The sequence below is a fragment of the Pongo pygmaeus genome, chromosome 1 (assembly GCF_028885625.2).
Source record: "Pongo pygmaeus isolate AG05252 chromosome 1, NHGRI_mPonPyg2-v2.0_pri, whole genome shotgun sequence".
Lineage (NCBI taxonomy): Eukaryota > Metazoa > Chordata > Mammalia > Primates > Hominidae > Pongo > Pongo pygmaeus.
Window position 1 is genome coordinate 138,366,669 of NC_072373.2, and position 18,667 is coordinate 138,385,335.

The following is an 18,667-nucleotide window of genomic DNA, read 5'->3' on the forward strand; positions in this document are numbered from 1 at the left end:
ACCAGGGTGTCTGGGGCAGAGTTGAAGAAGCTGGGGTTGTTGTCCTGGACAAGCAACCTGAAGTCTTGTCTCATGGAAGAAAGACGAAGGAATTCTTTGTTCTGGTAGGCATGGCTCAGACTACTGTATTAAAAGTGAATCTGACAGAACAGAAATCTGCTGTCTTGGGAGCTAGTGAGGTCTTCTTTCTGGAAGGGTGCAAGCAGAGGCCAGCTGTGACCAGGAGTCAGAAGTCTTAAGTTCTGGTCTGGGCCCGGTGCTGACTTTCTGGCCTTGGGTAGGCCATTAGACTCTCTGAGGTTTCCGCTTTTCTGCTGTAGAGGTCACGGTAGCCTGCCTCACAGTTCCGTAGATCAGATGGAAATAACATCTGAACAATACCTTCTAAAACAACACCTTCTAAAACTCAGCTCTAGCCTTGTCAGGTTCAGGAGAGCTGGCAGTCAGGAGGAGAGTGCTAGCTCACTCCTTGCTGAAGCTGAAAATTTCCACTGACCTGCAGTCGGGGACACCTCACTGCAGCTTTGCTTTCTTCTTATTGGAATGTGCCTGAGGAGTGGCAGTTAACTCCAGTTCCAAATTCCTCAGCCTTGAGTGTATGAAGCTTATTGCTGCTGGCCGTGAGGACGACGATGCCTGGAGGGAGCAGAGGGAGTTGTTCCTCCTCCACGAATCAGCCCCATCACCAGCTTCATCAGGGCATCGCTCTTTAATTACTTCAGGACACAATTCGGAGTTGCCGTTGATATCTTCTGTATTTGTGCTGTTTGCTTTCCTGCCTCTGGAATACACCAGTGTGACATCCCGCTTTCCACTCTGAAAAATGTACTCTATGTATAATGTATTTAAAGCCCAGTTGCTGTAGTTTATGGCCACAACATGAATGAGAAACAAGAAGCAGAACATCCAGGGTTTCTCGTCTAAACATTCAGAACTGTGCTGGCAGTGGGACAAAGGCCTCTGGACTGTTGTGGGTTTTGGTGACAGCCTTGATAAAAATGCCTTTTTAGTACAAGCGAAAAGAAGATTTTACTACAGTGCAAAAGTCAAAAAATTAGATAAACATTGTTGGAAGTTCAGTGTTGATGAGTAGCTAAGCCTCAGAGAAGTTACGCTTAGGTGGGCATGGTTATTTTTTTGGCAGGAAAATGACCTAGGATTTTTTTCTTATTCAGGCAACGTCAAAGCAAGGTTAGAGCTACATGTTCCACTCTGGTTTTGTTTATAACTGGCATCAGGACATTCAGAAATGATCGTGACTACACTTGACAGCACTGATACGTAGTAAGTGTGCAGACAGTGGTAGCTGTTGTGAGTAGCTATGGTTTACACCCAGTTTATTAGTGATTAATTCAGGGCTTCCACAGAGCCCTGTGTAGTTCTACACAGCTACCACTGACTGCGCACTTACTACGTATCAGTGCTGTCAAGTGTAGTCATGATCATTTCTGAATGTCCTGATGCCAGTTATAAACAAAAGCAGTGTGGAACATGTAGCTCTGTACCATCTGTGTGGCCCGGGCATCAGGAGATCTAGAAACTCTTCAGGTGATTCTAGTTTTCAGCTTGCAACATTAGTAGGTCATGGAATCAATTAAGTGAAGTACTTGTTTTTTGCCAGCATTTTTAGAAGATACGTTTATATGATTGTATAGAAAATATTAATGCCTAGCACAGTAGCTGGATAAATATAATTTTGTGTGTGTTAAAAACGCTGCTGTGAAAAACCATTAATAAAATCCCTGCCCTCGACTTGCTTCTTAGTCTTACTTCAGAAACTGCATGCTTTTCGTTATGAATAAATGGTTCATGTGAAATTTAATACAAGACATTTATAGTTCTATGACTTGGGAATTTGTGAGCCTTCTTGCCCACATTTTGAGGTTTCACTCTGACACTGAAAAAATCAGTTATTTTATAAATGCTAGCCAACAAAAATGGCATGCATATTTTCACCAGCAACTAAATTTGATTATAGCACAGCAACAAGATGATGATTTTCCTCCTTTGGATGTGTTAATTACACATATACCATGATATGCTAGGTCAGCAGTGGTCTAAATACATTCAGCAAGAAGGAGGTACTTGCATAAGTCATCCTGAAAGTTTTATTAGATCAGTTTAACAGCCTCTTGACTTCATTATCTATGGGAATTTGGGGGTCTTACACAATAAACTGTTACAAACATTCGTCTCACTCCTATGAAATAGAGCAATGTGATAGAAAGGCTGGCAACCTTTGGCCATTTTTATCTCAGTGCTGAGGTGAACATAAACCAACAGGACTCTCGCTGTGTCCCTGTTGTGATGACTCTGTCGCAGATGCTGCAGCTGTGGAAGACCTGAAAGTCGTGATCAGTTGCTAGCAGGACTTTGGGATCACTTGTCTTGATCCTGAAGCTTTTTATAAGCCCACGAGAACATTCATCAAGGCTTCCCACTTGATTTGAAATACATTCGTTGTAAGATTGGTCTTCAATTTAGATTTCTTGGAAATAGCAGTGATAATTCTTATGATTACTCAATGTGCAATGCAGTCCATCATCACAAGGTTCTTTCAGATTTCAGAGGGACGTCCTGCATTGGTAGTTTTGCCTTTGTCTGGGAGGACTAGGCTTGGGATTATTTCTTCAATCCGCTGCTTAAAAATGCTAATCTGCCTGTATAACAAAGGGAAGAGGTTCGATTTACAAGCACTTCGATTTGAGAAGTGTTTTCTCTAATTATGATTCAGCTCCGGTGACTGCATCATGTTAAATATGCAATTCTCTTTCCTCTAGGTGTCTAAGGGTTCTGTGGTCCAATTTTCATCAGCAAACTTCTCCTTGACAGCAGAAACAGAAGAAAGGAACTTCCCCCATGGAAATGAACATCTGTTAAATTGGGCCCGAAAAGAGTATGGAGCAGTTACTTCATTCACCGAACTCAAGATAGCAAGAAACATTTATATTAAAGTGGGGGAAGGTAAATTTGATGTGGCTTCAGTTAATGACTGATTTATGACAGGCAATTGTTTTCTTTTCTGAAACCAGGTGGTTAGGGCAAGGAATCACAGAATTACAGAATGTTGGAGCTGGCAGGGACTTGAGGGGTCATTTGGCCCCAGGCCTCTCCACCGCCCCCCATATTCCCTCCCTTCTTTTTTCCTCCTGGGGAAGCAGGCCTGGTTATGGCCAAGTGAAAAATAGGGAGGAGCATGGGGAGAGAGGAGAAGGTGGTTGTGTGGGATTTAGAAGACACCCACGCACAGAAGTCAAAAAAAGTAAGTGGAGGTGAGAAGCTGAGGGTGTGGGAAGGAGGTGATGACTGATGGAGTGGAAGAGCTGGCAGAATGAATGGGTCAGCAGATGGCTTCCTCTTACCTGTGTTCTGCAAACGTTTGAAGCCTGTGTCAGTTTGTGGTACTGAGACATAGGTTACATTTTGGACAATAGCAAAGGAAAAGTATTTAAATATATTTTTAGTACAAATGACTATTACAAGGACAAATTATTGGAGAAAAGAAGTGTAGGGTCTTGATAAGAGATTGCCTATTTAAATTTCCTTGCATTGCAGAGGGATAGAAATATCCAGAAACCCAGTTTTGAAAGCCTTTTTTAAAACAAAAACAAAAACAAAAAAGCTTCTCTTTCTTTCTCATTCTTTCATTCTTTCATTCTTTTCCTCCCTCCCTCCCTCCCTTCCTCCCTTCCTCCCTCCCTTCCTCCCTTCCTTCCTCTCTTCCTTCCTTCAACAGGGTCTTACTCTGTTGCCCAGGCTGGAGTGCAGTGGTGCGATCAGTGCTCACTGCAGCCTCAACCTCCAGGGCCCAAGTGATTCTCCTGCTTCAGTCTCCCAAGAAGCTGGGACTACAGGCATATGCCATCACACCTGGCTAATTTTTACAATTTTTTGTAGACACAGGTCTTGCTGTGTTGCCCAGGTTGGTTTTGAACTGCTGGTTAAGAGATCCTCCTCCCTTGTTCTCTTAAAGTGCTGGGATTACAGGCATGAGCCACCCCACCTGGCCAGACCTTTTTTTTAAAATCATTATTTTCAGTTGAGTATATTTGGAACCCCCATAAGTTACTAGGAAATAACTCTTGTGAATGGGTCCTTGTTATAGCCGGCTGATTGTGTGAACACTGCGTTTAAGGTCTTCAGCATCCACCTGCTTTCTGTTAAATTCTACAGTAGCTGTCACCTCCTCATAGACAAGACAGGGAAGGGTGGGTTAGTGAACACTTGATCCCAACTCTTGTTTGGATCTGGGCTGCTTTAAAGTGTGTGAGAGACAGAGGCAGGAAAGGTGGACACGGACGTCGGAGAGGATGCTACGTGCAGAAGCCATTTCAGGGGCCTTCACATATACCCCACTTAACTCCACAGTAATCCCAGGAGGAAGATGTCATTTCCACCATTTTACAGAGGGCTTAGTGGAGGGCTAAGTGAACCTGCTCACATCCAAGTTACTAACAAGTGACAAAGCCAGAACACAAACCCAGGCTTCCTGACTCTTGAGTTTAACGCTTGTTGCCTGAGCTGTACTTTAAGTCCTAGCCAAATAAGCATAACTCAGAAAGGGAAGTGGTCCACCTGGATGAACATCCTTGTTTAGTTGAGGCAGAGAGGAGGGGGCTTAGATGAGGGTTGGGCTCAAAAAGTCTAAGTTTGTTTCTGTACTCTCATGATAGGTAGCTAATAACAGAGGTCAAATCCCATTGAGACAAAATGAAAAATCTCTTTTAATAAAGACTCTAAGCCCTGGCCAGCGGGCCGCGTTTCTGAAGCAGAATTCTAGTAGCATGAAAGAATGTTGATTACTCCTTGGAATTTGTTAGAATAAGAAAATTTGTTATAATAACATTAGAATGTTGGACTGTGTTCTCTCGGCAGTGCATGAGCTTCTTTCTAAGCACAGCAGTCACTTACCCTGAGAGCCACGGGTTGTCACTTAACTGGTTAAGCCTGTGCACACTGGGTAGGGGAAGCCAACTTAAAGGACCTGGTGTCTGGTGCAGTAAAAACTGGTTAACTCCTTGGTAACACCTTCAGAACCCCTGAAACTTGACTCCAGCCACCAGTTGAGTATGAGTCACTGGGCCATGCCATGGAGAGAGGAGCAGTAGGGAAAGGAGGTTCCTTGGTGAGGTCAGTGGACCATAAAGTGGTGTTTATCACCACGGCTCAGACTGCACTGAGCAAGCTTCAACCCCCACTTCCCAGAATCCGACCTGGCTCTACCTTTCTTGTACCCAGGATCGCAGGCCACAAGGCCTGGTTGCTCTAACCCGAGCAGTTCTCAGAGTGTGGTTTTTGCCCCAGCAGCATCCGCATCACTTGGGGACTTGATAGAAATGCCAGTTCTCGGGCCCAACCCAGACCAACTGAATCAGAAACTCTGGGGGTGGGACCCAGCAGTCAGTGTTTCAATCAGCCCTTTAGGAGATCTGATGCTTGCTGACATTTAGGAACTGCTCTCATCTATATACCCAGAATGGAAGAATTTAAGAGTTTTGCTCTTATCCCAGCTGGTCTTGCTGCGAGGCTTCAAGCAACATTGAACAACATGGACTTACCACCAGAGCCTCAGTTTCCACAGCAGGAAAATGAGGTGTTTGCTTTACTCCCCAGGTTCATTCCTGCTCTCAGAGTATATCCTTCTGTGTCTCAAAGTCATTTGTCAATCTTTCCCTAAAATACAAATAAGCACGTGACTCCCCCTGCCCCCAAACTTGCCAGGTTTCTACCCGGGAATTCCCCTTTGTGGATTCCTTTCTACTTGGCACTCGATATAAGTTTTGATGCCAGGCATTCGGAAAGTCATTGGGGAGCGGGGGAGAAACCACACACAACAAAAGTGGTCAGCTTATTCAACTTAGTGACAATGGCATCTGGGACTAGAGCCCTTAATAACATCAACTTTTGAACAATTAGACCTTTCCTAGTGGCTTCACATGAGTGAATATTTTGTTATTTGTCTCAAATCTCACATCATTCTTTGTTAATTCAGGAAACCTATACCATATGCCCACTATGTGCCAGATACAAGCCAGGCACACCTATGAACTGGATATGCCGGCCACAGTCCCAGGAGGGCCCTAGTCTCTTGAGTTCCAGACTGGCCTGTCCCTAGCCCGTAGACGCTCTTTCTTAATTAAATTTCAACCTTGCCATTCCAATATCATTTTCCATCCTGTGATGTGGGGGAGGCATCCGCAGGGCTGCAGCTGCACAGTGTGCATACCTCATTTGCTCATCTGGCAAAACCCTCAGCAGATGTGGAGGGAGGCCGCTCTAGCGGCCTGAGTCAGTGGAGCCTTGAGCTTTTCTCTCTGAGGGGGAGGGGAATTAGAGGAGGCTGCAGAGTGCAAACCCAGTGCTCTCTTGCAACGAGCCCACAAGCAGAGGCTTTGGTCCCCTTTGTTCTGGGGTGGCGCTGGGGGTGCTGTGGTGGCCAGAGTCATGATGCCCCAGTGTGTGCTGCGGACCTCAGCACAAGGGAGATTGCACAAGTGGGGAGGGGGAGGGACGGTATCAACCCAGTCTTGGGACCCACTGGGTGGATTCCTGACTCCAAAGTGAGACTTCCATGTGGATTTGAACCCTGGCATCCTGTCCTCAAAATGGAAAAGGCAGAAGTCTGTTTTATAGTAGTGCCAGGCCTCTGATTAATTATCCCTTCTGAAAAAAGCATGCTACACCTAGAACTTCCTTGACACTGGTCCCAGCTGTCACACTGCCAGCAGTTTCTTTCAAGTTCTGTTGAAACATTTAAGCCCGTGGATGGAAATCCCATCAGCCGCCGTGCTGTGTAAATGGCATGTGCCGTTGGGGGAGTGTCTTCAGATTCTGGTACTTGCATCACTTTCCCGGGTGGAGGTGGTGAGCAACTCTCAGCACAGTGAGATAATGTTTGCGAAAGCACTTTGTAAACTGTAAAGTGCCATATAAACTTGAGTTGTCTGTGTTCAGATTGTGAGAAAGAGTGAAAGTCTGCCTTCTTTGTTTCCCCCAAACTCCTACCTTTCATCTTCAGAGTATAAAGTGCTGTGAGGAATACATATGAGGGAAAGATTAATTCTACATGGGGTGTCGGAGGATTAATTAGGTGGCTGCTTCTCCTGATAGTTGAAATAACAAATATCCAAGGAGGAGTGTATTTGGGGATAGAATGGATTGAATGTTAAATACGCTGACCATGAAATACCTGAGTATTGGATTTTTAGATAGGAGGTGCTTGGTAGACAGATGACAGTGTAAGTCGACTGCTCAGAAAAGGAGTCATGATCTAGGTACAGGTTGAAACCATGGGAGTGATTGAGATCACCTAGAAAAAGAATGAGATAGAAAGGGGATTGAGGAAGGAGCTGAGAAGTTCTTAGCATTGGTTTATGTTGGGATCAACTACAGAGCTTTTCAAAAAAGAAAGCTCCCTAGGCCCCGCCTGGGTGTTCTGAATCAGATTCTCTGGGTTGGGGTCTAAACAGATTCTGAGCAGAGGAGGAGCCAGTGGAAGAGATGTGAAAGATAGGTCAGAGGAAACAGACGAGGACAGGAAGTATCACAGAGAACAAGCAAGGAGAAGATTTAGCCAAAAGAGGCCCCTAGTTGGGGGCTAGTCAATAGGAGGTCACTGGTGACCATAACAGGATGCATTTCAGGGCAGTGGTTGCGGAGTTCACAGACGAAGAACCATCCTTTGAGCTGGTGGTTCCCTGTGTCTGCCATTTGCTCAGTTTCACTGTCACCCTCCTTCCTTTGAATCTGGTTACCAAGTACCTCAGTGGTTTGACAGATTGTCCTGTGCCTCTTTCAGATCAAGTGTTCCCTCCAAAGTGCAACATAGGGAAGAATTTTCTCTCACTCAATTACCTTGCTGAGTACCTTCAACCCAAAGCAGCAGAAGGGTGTGTGATGTCCAGCGATCCCCAGAATGAGGAAGTCCACATCATCGAGCTAATCACCCCCAACTCTAACCCTTACAGGTAAGTGAGTCTAAGTGTGTGAGTGTGACAAGAGATGAAAGTAAAGATCTTCCTTGACTTGAGGCAGGGAGAGGTGTAGCCCGTCCTACACCCTCCCCTATGCAGGAGAGAAGGGAGCCATTGATGCTTCATGCAGGAGGGAAGGTAGCCACTGATGCTTCAGGTGTGTTTCATCAGATGTGTTTCACAGAAGCTTTGAAGAAGAGAGTAAAGGCACCAGTGGTATATTTTATATTCTCCATCTGTCCCTAGATCCCAGATATTTCAGATGAATTCCTGAAGCCTGTTCCGAACTTCTGGGTGTTAATTACAGGACACAGTCACTCTTGCTCCATCTTTATCACCTCTGACTAAGGTTATCCCTGATAGGAAAATTACAAAATATGCCCTATTAATATAATTATCATCTTAGTAACCTTCTGTTTTTAATAAATCTCTGTTTATGGTGTCCTTAGAGCACTTAAGCACTCAGAGCTGTTTGCTTTAAATCTGTGTGTGTGTGTGTGTGTGTGTGTGTATGCGCATGCACGTGTGTGGTGGAGTGGCCCTTCATGGTGCCATACCAAAGAGCCATTCGATAGAACTTGCCTCTCCCTTGTGTGCTTGGTGTGTGTGTGTGTGTGTGTGTGTATGCTGGAGTGGCCCTCCATGGTGACATACCAAAGAGCCATTCGATAGAGCTTGCCTCTCCCTTGTGTGCTTGGTGTGTGTATGTGTGTGTGTGTGTGTGTGTATGTTGGAGTGGCCCTTCATGGTGACATACCAAAAAGCCATTCAGTAGAACTTGCCTCTCCCTTGTGCGCTTGTTCTCCCTCTCAGCTTCCTACCCCTGGACCGGAAATTTGACCCTCCCTATCAAGAATAATTAGGAAATTAAAAAAAAGAAAAAGGAGAAAAAGTAGGTTCTTTTCCCACATTAGCCTGCATTTCACCCTCCTTCCTTTGCATTTGGACTAGTGACTTAAAAATTTAAATTTATATTGTAGAGGGATTTCGAGGTTAAAATTCTAATCAGGATTTGACTTTAAAAGTGTGTAAGCTACAGATCAGTTTTGGTAAGATTCCACTCTGTCCACTTGAAGAATTTTGTAGAAAGTGAAAAGGGAATGGGAATAGGAGCAGTCTGGTGAATGTGCTTCAGTGTCAGGCCTGAGGCTTCATTGGAGTATACCATGCATTTTATGCTTTACAAGTGTGTAAAGCTGAGATGGAAAGAAAGACTGTTCCCTTAAATTCAGAATGACAGGGATGTTATTGTTTAGTAAAAAATTCTCTTTTTTACGAATTCTTAGAAGTTTGGGTTGTGTTCATCAATTTTCCAGTAATCACTTGGTTGACCATCTGTTTTCTTTATTTTAATAACCTTATATCCAGAAGTTTGGGAAAGTAAATGCAGATACGATTCTGTAGCAATTGTTAATGACTTAAGCAAACCTTATATAAATCAAGAAATTCTTTAGCCTTTTGTCTCTCATTTTACTCTGAAGTTTCCTAATTTTTTTTTTTACCACCATGCTTCCCTTCTCCCCACACCCCGCCCCCAGCTCACCAAACTGCCACCTACTTCAGTTTTGAAGGAATTTGAGCATATTAGCCAAATGGGAATCCTGTACATCGAAGGTGTTAAAGGTTGAAAAAGCAACAATACTGCTTCAAAAGTAAACTCTTCTCGTTCGTTCAAGTCCACTTCAAACAGTGGCTGCATTAAGTAACCACCTCTTTTCCATCAAAGAAGAGAAAAACTTTAGTGACTAATTATCAGCAAGCATATGTTTCTATTGTTATGTAAAACAATTTTGTTATGTGTGCAGTAACAATCTGTTTTGCACATGTCATTGGCCTGGGATCAACTCCAGCTTTTTAATCAACTGGCCAGACACTAGAAACATGAAGACTTGGAAGAGGGGAGATAGTTGCAACTTTCTGGCATGTAGGTCTTAACTTTGCCTTTGTTTTCCATTCACAGTGCTTTCCAGGTGGATATAACAATTGATATAAGACCTTCTCAAGAGGATCTTGAGGTGGTCAAAAATCTCATCCTGATCTTGAAGTGCAAAAAGTCTGTCAACTGGGTGATCAAATCTTTTGATGTTAAGGGAAGCCTGAAAATTATTGTAAGTTGGTGGAGCATGTCTTTTGTTTTGTTTAGATGAATGACAACAATTTAAGCTGTGCTTATATGTGTTATTTTTAAAGTTTCTGCCTCTTTGGACTCTCTAAGCTCTATCAATTATTTTTCACTTTGCAAAATAAGATACTCCTATAAAATAGGTGCGGTTGTTCAAACATGGCCTTGGATTAAGACAGACCCAGGTCTGAGTCCAGGTAATCCCACTGTGACCTTTGGCAAGTCCCCTAACCTCTCTGAACCCCAGCTCCCTCATTTGTGAAATTCCTGACATACATTAGTATGCTTTCTACTAATAGTAAGTGTAAAATAATGAACACAATTAAGCCTTCTTATTGAGCATCCCACAAGGACCTCAGTGTCACAGTACCGAATATCAGCTTTTATTTTGGAGTTAGGTACTTAGAGAAAGTATGGACTATTAGGCTGACCCCAGCTCACATTGCTGACTTTTCTTTTTGAGTTAAATACGAAATATTGGCGTGTCTTTTTGCTTGCTTACAACTCCTAAGTGTGAAACACTGATAGAAGAATCACAGCAAGTGCAAAGTCAGTGAAATGATGCTGGACAAGTCTACTCCAGCTTGTTCCCAAGGCCCTCTATTTAATAGAGATGTACACACAAGGCTTAGCCCATTGGCATGATGGGCAAACAGCAGCTGGTTTCCTCAAAAGTTGAATGTTGAAACTTGGTAAAGTAAATCTTATCTCAAATATGCTTAGGCAATAACTATTTGACTGAATTATATTGAAAGTTAAAACAAAAATCCTCCTCCCTATTTTTTAAGAAGATAATTATCTCTTTAGTATCTCTTTTGTGGGCTCAAATTTTTTTTTTTTTTTTTGGCCAATTTCTCTTTTAGTACCTGCACTGAATAAGCTGAAGTGGGTTTTATGTTTTCAGTATTTTGGGAGAGGGATGCCCTTGGTTTTGGTATTATTCATTCATTCATGGCACCTTCCATGTGATACCACAGTGAGCAAAGCCAACAGTTCCCTTGGCAACATCACGTAAAAGCACTCACCAGAGGCAGCAGGCAAAAGCACTAGCACACATATTTTAATTTTAAAGTAATCGTTTCTGGTTCCCGTGGGTTGTTTTTTTTTTTTTATATAGAACTTTGCTAGGATCCCAGTGAGCCATCATATGTAATGGTGATACATTAATTTGTTGTCAAGCCCAAAGCCTAGCCATGATCTGAAGTCAGAGATGTTTTGATTGCCTTCTCTGGCATGGCATGAGGGGTGTTGGTGACCTAGGCTGTCTGCTGCTTTTGCTGCCTGGCACACCGGCCAAATGTTTTTAATTTCAGAATAACAAAAACAGGAAAGGGAATCATGCTTTGAAAGGCAAAAACATACGGTACATTTTAATTCCCTGCTGGAGTTCTTGTGTAAATATTCTTTCAGCCTTGACCCTTCGATGGCTCTTTCTCTCCCTGAGTATGTGTGCCTGGTCCATGGCAGTCCTGGAGTTCACTTTGAATGTCCCCATCTCTCATATGAATCAGAAAGGCTAGAAATGAGATTGCTCATCCCAGTGCAAGATCTGTTTATGTTCCTCTCCTTGGCTGTACTCTTGTTCCAGGCCAATTTTGGACAATGCATGACAACATTACTAAACAATTAGGTAATGTTTCATGATGTTCTTTTTTATTCTCCCAACCAGTTTATGCTTTGTGATTTTCTAATTCCCTGTTTCAGATGTGAATTCTGGCTGTGCTGTGAGGGAAAGGTACCTGCTCCTACAAAAGTTTAAATTACTGTTTAGAAAGGGGGCAATCGTTTATAGAAACCTTGTTTCTAGTATTTCCTTTAGAGACAGCATAGTGAAATGGAAAGGATCTTGACTTTGTGCCAGACAGGGCTAGATTTAAATCCCATCTCCAATTACTCCTCCTAGTAGATGTTGTGCAATCTGACTGATGAACACTGATCTGTTTGGTCACCTGTGAAATGGATATGATGATAGTACTCACCTTGAGTTTGTGGTTCATTAGCTGAGTTCATTTGTTTGTTCATTTATTTGCCAAGTATTTGTTAAGGGCCTATAGGATATTTCATCTAAAGCACTGGACACAGGGTCTGCACATGTAAGTTCTCAGCTACATGTGTTGCTTCTGTGAGTCTTAGGTTCTCCTTCTCTAATGGGAATGGTAATGCCTATCTCCTTATATTTTGGAAGAGAAATAAGATAATATATGCCTAGCAGAGTGCCTGCCATAAAAAGGGGGTTCATCTTCCTTCCATAAATGTTTCAGAGTGTCTACAGGAACAATTAGGGCACTTCTCTAAACAAGGTGAAAAGAAAGAAAAATGTCTACTAAGGGAATTTTAAGGAGCCTGGTGGAGTAATTTAAAGAAGAGCACCATTAAATATGGATGTCTTACGCATGTGTGTGTTGGGGATGGGGCATGGGCAGAATGTGCCCTCCAGATGACAAAATGGTCAAAAGAGGTGCAAAGAGCCAGGCAGTGGGCAAGAATGGGAACATTGGAGGTGTCTACATTGCCTTGTCCAGCTCTGGCTCTTTTCTCAGGTCCTGTGTGGACCATGCATAATCACTTTTATGGTAGGAAGAACCTCTAAAACATAAAAGAATGGGTGGAGGAAACTTGTTAGAGGTTTCCTCTTATATTATTTCATGTGGCCTCAGGACTTCAGGGTTGATGATGGGCAGCTTGTTCTTAGAGAAGACATTTTTTAAAATCTCAGTGGGCATATGCACTACGTTCTCTGGCCATTCCCTTCCCCAGTCCTCCCTCCCCTATACCATCAGTTCAGATGTAAATATGGGGGAGTGTGGAGGCACTTAGACTTAACTCCTTATCTTTCATGAAGATATGGCTGGGAAAGATGGTGGTGGTTTTTGGAGACCTCCTTGTACACCTGCATTTGGAGTAGCTCCACTAAAGCTGGAAAAAGCCTAGGGACTTCCAGAAGTACAGTGTGAGAATTTGCTCAAAGCTGGGAACCAACTTGTCTGCCATTGTCCCAAGCCTTGCTGCTTTACAAATGTGTAGATAGATGTCGAGTCTTTTAAGTTCCCAGACATAATGAAAATGAGATGTATTGACAGCTCCTAGATTTAATGTGGAAAGGTGCAAACAGCTCATTCCACATTGGTGCAAAAGGACAGGTGGCAGTTATGATGATAGTGTTCTGGAGATACGATATTTTCTCAGCTGTCCAACAACATGAAAGACTAGGGCAGATGAGGGCAAGCAGTATTGTTTAGGCCAATTGTTGTGATTCCAGCCAGTCAAAATGACATGTAGCTCTGAAAGGCTGGAAGAAGCTGTACCTAAGAAACTACTGTTGACTAAATGAATAAAAAGTTCTAAGAATAAATTGGATCTTTCATTATCTCATTTTAGCCTCTTTCCTTCCTTCCTTCCTCTTTGTTTCTTTCCTCCCTAGCCCTTCTTTACCCTAAGGAGTTTTTTTCTGAATTGGAGTAAGAGCTAAAATATTCTGAATCTATTAAACTGAGTTTACAAATGGCCGCAGAAGTTGGTTAAAGTTCTGTCTGGTTCCTTTGCATATAGTATTTGTGACTGGTGAGTCTGGCAGTATTCCCACACATAAGCGCTTTAGGTAATAGAAAAATATACTGAATGAGATCCTTTAAGCTTTGAGTTGGAATATATGTGGCTTCAGCCAATATCCCACAACCACATAGGCCAAGAGAACTTAGAGCCTGTGAATCTTTTAGGGTTTTACAGTGGGAAAGGATTAATATTTAGTCATGTTAGGGGCAAACAGAATGGGAAACAAATGAGGAATTTAGGAAAAATGCTGCATGCATGCAGGAGAAAATCACTGGGCATGGAAATTAAAGTGATTTTTATACAGCATGAAAATGGTGTAATCTGCATGCTGGAAGGGCTTTCCAGCCCTGTTGGTGCAGTTGTTGAAAATATGGTGCCTTCCCTTTGGGGTCCCCTCTGCAGCACTCAGCTGTCTCACCCTCTGACAAGAGCACTGCCACAGGAGTCAGCAGTTGATGTATAAATTTACCTTCCATGTCCTTGTTGAATAACCTCGTTGAGTAGAGTCCATTTATATCCTTTCCCAAAAATATTTCCATCATTTTTATTTTGTAATTGATTATCCAGTGAAAGCTAGTCCTTTTTTTTTTTTTTTTTAAAGGCAGGGTCTCCCTCTGTCACCCAGGCTAGAGTGCAGTGGCATGACCATAGCTCACTGCAACCTCTAACTTGCGGGCCCAGGTGATCCTCCCACCTCAGCCTCCTGAGTAGCTGGGACTGCAGGCAAATGCCACCATGCCTGGCTAATTTTAAAATTTTTGTAGAGATGGGATCTTCCTGTGTTACCCAAGCTCGTCTCAAACTCTTGGGCTCAAGCAGTGCTTCTGCCTCAGCCTCACCAAATGCTAGGATTATAGATGTGAGCCATTGCACCCATCCCTGAAAGCTAATCTTAAGACCTACTTGTATTACTGGATAAAACAGTGATACTTAAGGGGAGAGTAACCTAAATTAATTAATTAATATTTAGAATAGAAGATATAAGTATAGGCGGTTAGTAGAATTGGCAAATGAATACAATTATAGAATTGCTAATTGATCATACATTTTAGATGAAATATGAACATTGGTTGTTTTACCGTGTGGAATTTAATAGTTTATATAGATGGGATAGTCTCCACACTGAAGTACAGTCTTGAGCGTATAATATGATTCAGTCAGTGAGGGACCACATATATGACAGTGGTCTTATCAGATTGTAATACCATATTTTTACTGTACCTTTTCTATGTTTAGATGCACAAATACCGACCATTGTGTTACTACTGCCTACAGTATTCAGTGCAGTAACGTGCTGTGCAGGTTTGTAGCCTAGGAGCAAATAGGCTGTACCATATAGCCTAGGTGTGTAGTAGGCTCTACCATGTAGGTTTGTGTAAGTGCACTCTATGATGCTCACACAATGACTAAATCACCTAATGATGCATTTCTCAGAACATATCTCCATTGTTAAGTGGGTGTAAGTGATTGTGCTATCTTTCATTGAAATCTAGGGAAATAGGAAGTGGAGGCATGGGAATTTGAGGGCAATATAACATGTCTGTCTGTATATTTTATATGTCATTTTAAGTAAAAATAAGGGAAAGTTTATTATACATATGTACTGTGTGTGTTAATAATTTAAACATTAGACTAACTGTATAGTTATAGGCTAGGTATACTTAGTATGTAACTACTTACATGTCATTCGATGATTTTTTTAATCAGCATAGGCAATACGAATAGTATGATCAAGCAGCATGCGTAGATGTCTTTTAGTCTGCTATTAAAGGTTTTTCACATCATCGTTCTTAGCCCAAGGAAAATAGGGGTCAAAAGAATAAATAATTCCCTCATATACAATATAGAATCTACTTATTTAAGATATTTAATTTTTATTATCTAAAGTACTGTTTAATTTTAGACTCATGAGTGTTTTTTTTTTTTGCTATATTTTCAGGCTCCTAACAGTATTGGCTTTGGAAAAGAGAGTGAAAGATCTATGACAATGACCAAATCAATAAGAGATGACATTCCTTCGACCCAAGGGAATCTGGTGAAGTGGGCTTTGAACAATGGCTATAGTCCAATAACTTCATACACAATGGCTCCTGTGGCTAATAGATTTCATCTTCGGCTTGAAAATAATGGTAAGTTAGAAGTTTTTTAAGTTATGTAAAAAATATCCCCCAAATGAAGCTTTTCCAGTGAGGAACTGTCATTTCGGCTTATATGTTGCTGTTTTTCTCTTGCACATTTTAATAATTTGACTACTTTTTATCAGAAGGCTTAAAATTACCTAGACAGAGATTTTGAGGAAACTGTAATACAGATTTTCAGTGACATAGAGTTGAATGCATATTCAGAGAACTTTGTTATAGGTTATCTTTAGTGTGATTACATTAGGTTCTTCTCTCCGAGACACCTAATGACCACTTATGGCTGAGAATACAGAAGAGTTAAGACTGCAGGAAAGAAGTTCATGGTCAAAGGCTGTATCTTTTAGGAAAATAGTCACGAGGACTCATACTTGGTTGTTCATACCCAGAGGGATGGCAGGAGTTACTACCCCAGCTGAATGGGGTAGAAAGCAGAGGGTCAACAAATTCTTGAGGTTTTCTGGAGTCTTCTAGCTAGCATGACTTGAAACCCTAGTTTTCTGATCCCTAGATAGACCTGTTCCTCAGCTCATGGTACCGCCACTGAGTGAAATGCCAATAGAATAAAGATTAGGAGTACAGGTTCAAGCCCCAGCTCTACCATTTAGTCACTGTTTGGGGAGAAGTCGCTTCACCTCTGAGCCACAGATTTTTCTTCAGTAATAAGGGGAAAATAATAGGACTGACCTTACAGGGTTGTTGTGAAGGTTTTTGTGAAAGTACAAATTAAAAACCCTACAAAGCTATGACTTATTTTGGACCCTTACAGCTCTAGCGTCCTTTCCAAAGAATACTATTAAAGGAGAGATAATGTCCAACTGTCATCTTCACTTCCAGCTTCCACTGAGATGGATTTGACCTCAAGTATACATCAGTTGGCCTTAGATAGTAGATATAAAGAATACTGGGGAAATTATTTTTTTTTAGTTGTTAGAAATACGACAAAATATTGAGTATTGATTGTATGGAAATACGTCTCTCCCTTTGAAGGAATAAATGTGTCTATGCAGCTATTTCTTATCTTTCAAGGGAATACGTTCTAAAAGGCCAAGGTGCCCAGATACCTGTTAAAACTTAGCTGTCAAAAAGAAGGTGGCAAAGTAATTTTAACATACCAATATTGTTTCAAGACATCCTTAGAGAAATTATTCAAAAGACTCTCTTGATTCAAGGAAAGTATTTTAGTGGCATTTGAATGGAATAATATTGCATCATGTAACTTAAAAAATCACAGATTTTTCTAGCTTGGACAGCCTTAGAAACTGTCTACTCCATTGGTTCTCAGTCTTAGGTGCACATTGCAGTTACACATGGGGAGACTAAAACATATTAATGATTGGGTACCACCCCAGAGAGTCTGAGTTTAAATTGTTTGGGGTACAACCTGGGCGTAGGAATATTTTTTAAAGCTCCCAAGTGATTTTCATGTGTAGCCAAAGTTAAGAACCACTGATCATTTCCAATCGCTTAATTTAAAAAATTGGAAAAGCAAATTTGAGGCACAGAGAAGCAAGCCGCTTGCCCAAAGCCACTGAGCTAGTTAGAGAGAACACCAGGACTAGAATTCAGGCTTCTAGACTTCTAATGACCTTTATATATTGCTTATTAAAAGTCATTTTACACCTGCCTATTCTATGCTAATTCCTCCTGTTCTGCCTGTAATGATGTTGGTTGTGGCCTGGCATCAAACACTGATGATGTTTTGCCTTCTTCTTTCACCAGCAGAGGAGATGGGAGATGAGGAAGTCCACACTATTCCTCCTGAGCTACGGATCCTGCTGGACCCTGGTGCCCTGCCTGCCCTGCAGAACCCGCCCATCCGGGGAGGAGAAGGCCAAAATGGAGGCCTTCCCTTTCCTTTCCCAGATATTTCCAGGAGAGTCTGGAATGAAGAGGGAGAAGATGGGCTCCCTCGGCCAAAGGACCCTGTCATTCCCAGCATACAACTGTTTCCTGGTCTCAGAGAGCCAGAAGAGGTGCAAGGGAGCGTGGATATTGCCCTGTCTGTCAAATGTGACAATGAGAAGATGATCGTGGCTGTAGAAAAAGATTCTTTTCAGGTCGGTGCAGCTGATTACAGGAGGGAAGAAAGGCTACCTCCTTTCCCATCTGGCCCTAGTCTGCGTCTGTAATTTCTCTCTATCTCTTTCAGTTTTGAACTCCGGAGGCTTGATACTGTTTTCTCAGTTGGATGGGCCTACTTCCCCTTGGCTGTGATTCTCACCCGGTTCCTGTTGTTCTCAATGACGGGGGGTGGGGGTTCCAGATCCTCATGTGTCAATATTTTGCTATTGAATTTCCAAGGCCAACAGATACTACCCTTGGGCTGTTGAGAGGTGGGCAGCTGGGAAGAGATACGTGGGGAAGGGGCATGATGCAGGCCTCTCGTCGCCTGTCTTTGGAAGACCAGGCAATTGTCAGTTGTGTCAATTATACAACAGAACTGCCTGTGGGCCTCCAACCATGTCTTTGGTGGTTGTTGTTTTAGGCCAGTGGCTACGCGGGGATGGACATCACCCTGTTGGATCCTACCTGCAAGGCCAAGATGAATGGCACACACTTTGTTTTGGAGTCTCCCCTGAATGGCTGCGGTACTCGGCCCCGGTGGTCAGCCCTTGATGGTGTGGTCTACTATAACTCCGTGAGTGTTTTCCAGAACAAAGCTTTGCTCTTTGCCAGAGCCTGGCTGTGTGCTCCCTTAAAACTAGTCTTAACATTTCTTTGAAGATGAAGAGGGTTTTTATCCCAGGCCTGAACAAAGCCAAGTGTCAGTTCTCAACAAAATGGATGTACTTTGACCCTGAACTCTTTGGTTTTATTTGTTTTATTGGTGAGTCTTTGGGAATTGGAAGGCCTGTTTTCTCACCCCCCGTTTCCGTCTC

At 42.4% G+C, this 18,667-nt stretch overlaps 1 protein-coding gene across 8 annotated transcripts in view; it reads left to right on the plus strand.

The window, feature by feature from the left end:
* The window catches only part of TGFBR3 (transforming growth factor beta receptor 3), a 205,369-nt gene that overhangs the window by 147,999 nt on the left and 38,703 nt on the right, over window positions 1-18,667 (plus strand). For 4 of the 8 annotated variants that reach the window (XM_054476513.2, XM_054476526.2, XM_063664856.1 and 1 more), the window contains exons 5-10: window positions 2,781-2,964; window positions 7,799-7,967; window positions 9,934-10,081; window positions 15,587-15,776; window positions 17,511-17,845; window positions 18,274-18,426. In XM_054476513.2, coding sequence (XP_054332488.1) covers window positions 2,781-2,964; window positions 7,799-7,967; window positions 9,934-10,081; window positions 15,587-15,776; window positions 17,511-17,845; window positions 18,274-18,426 — 1,179 coding nt within the window. Of the gene's footprint in view, window positions 1-2,780; window positions 2,965-7,798; window positions 7,968-9,933; window positions 10,082-15,586; window positions 15,777-17,507; window positions 17,846-18,273; window positions 18,427-18,667 lie in introns of all 8 variants that reach the window. The other 4 variants (XM_054476518.2, XM_054476499.2, XM_063664862.1 and 1 more) reach the window with 1 other exon arrangement.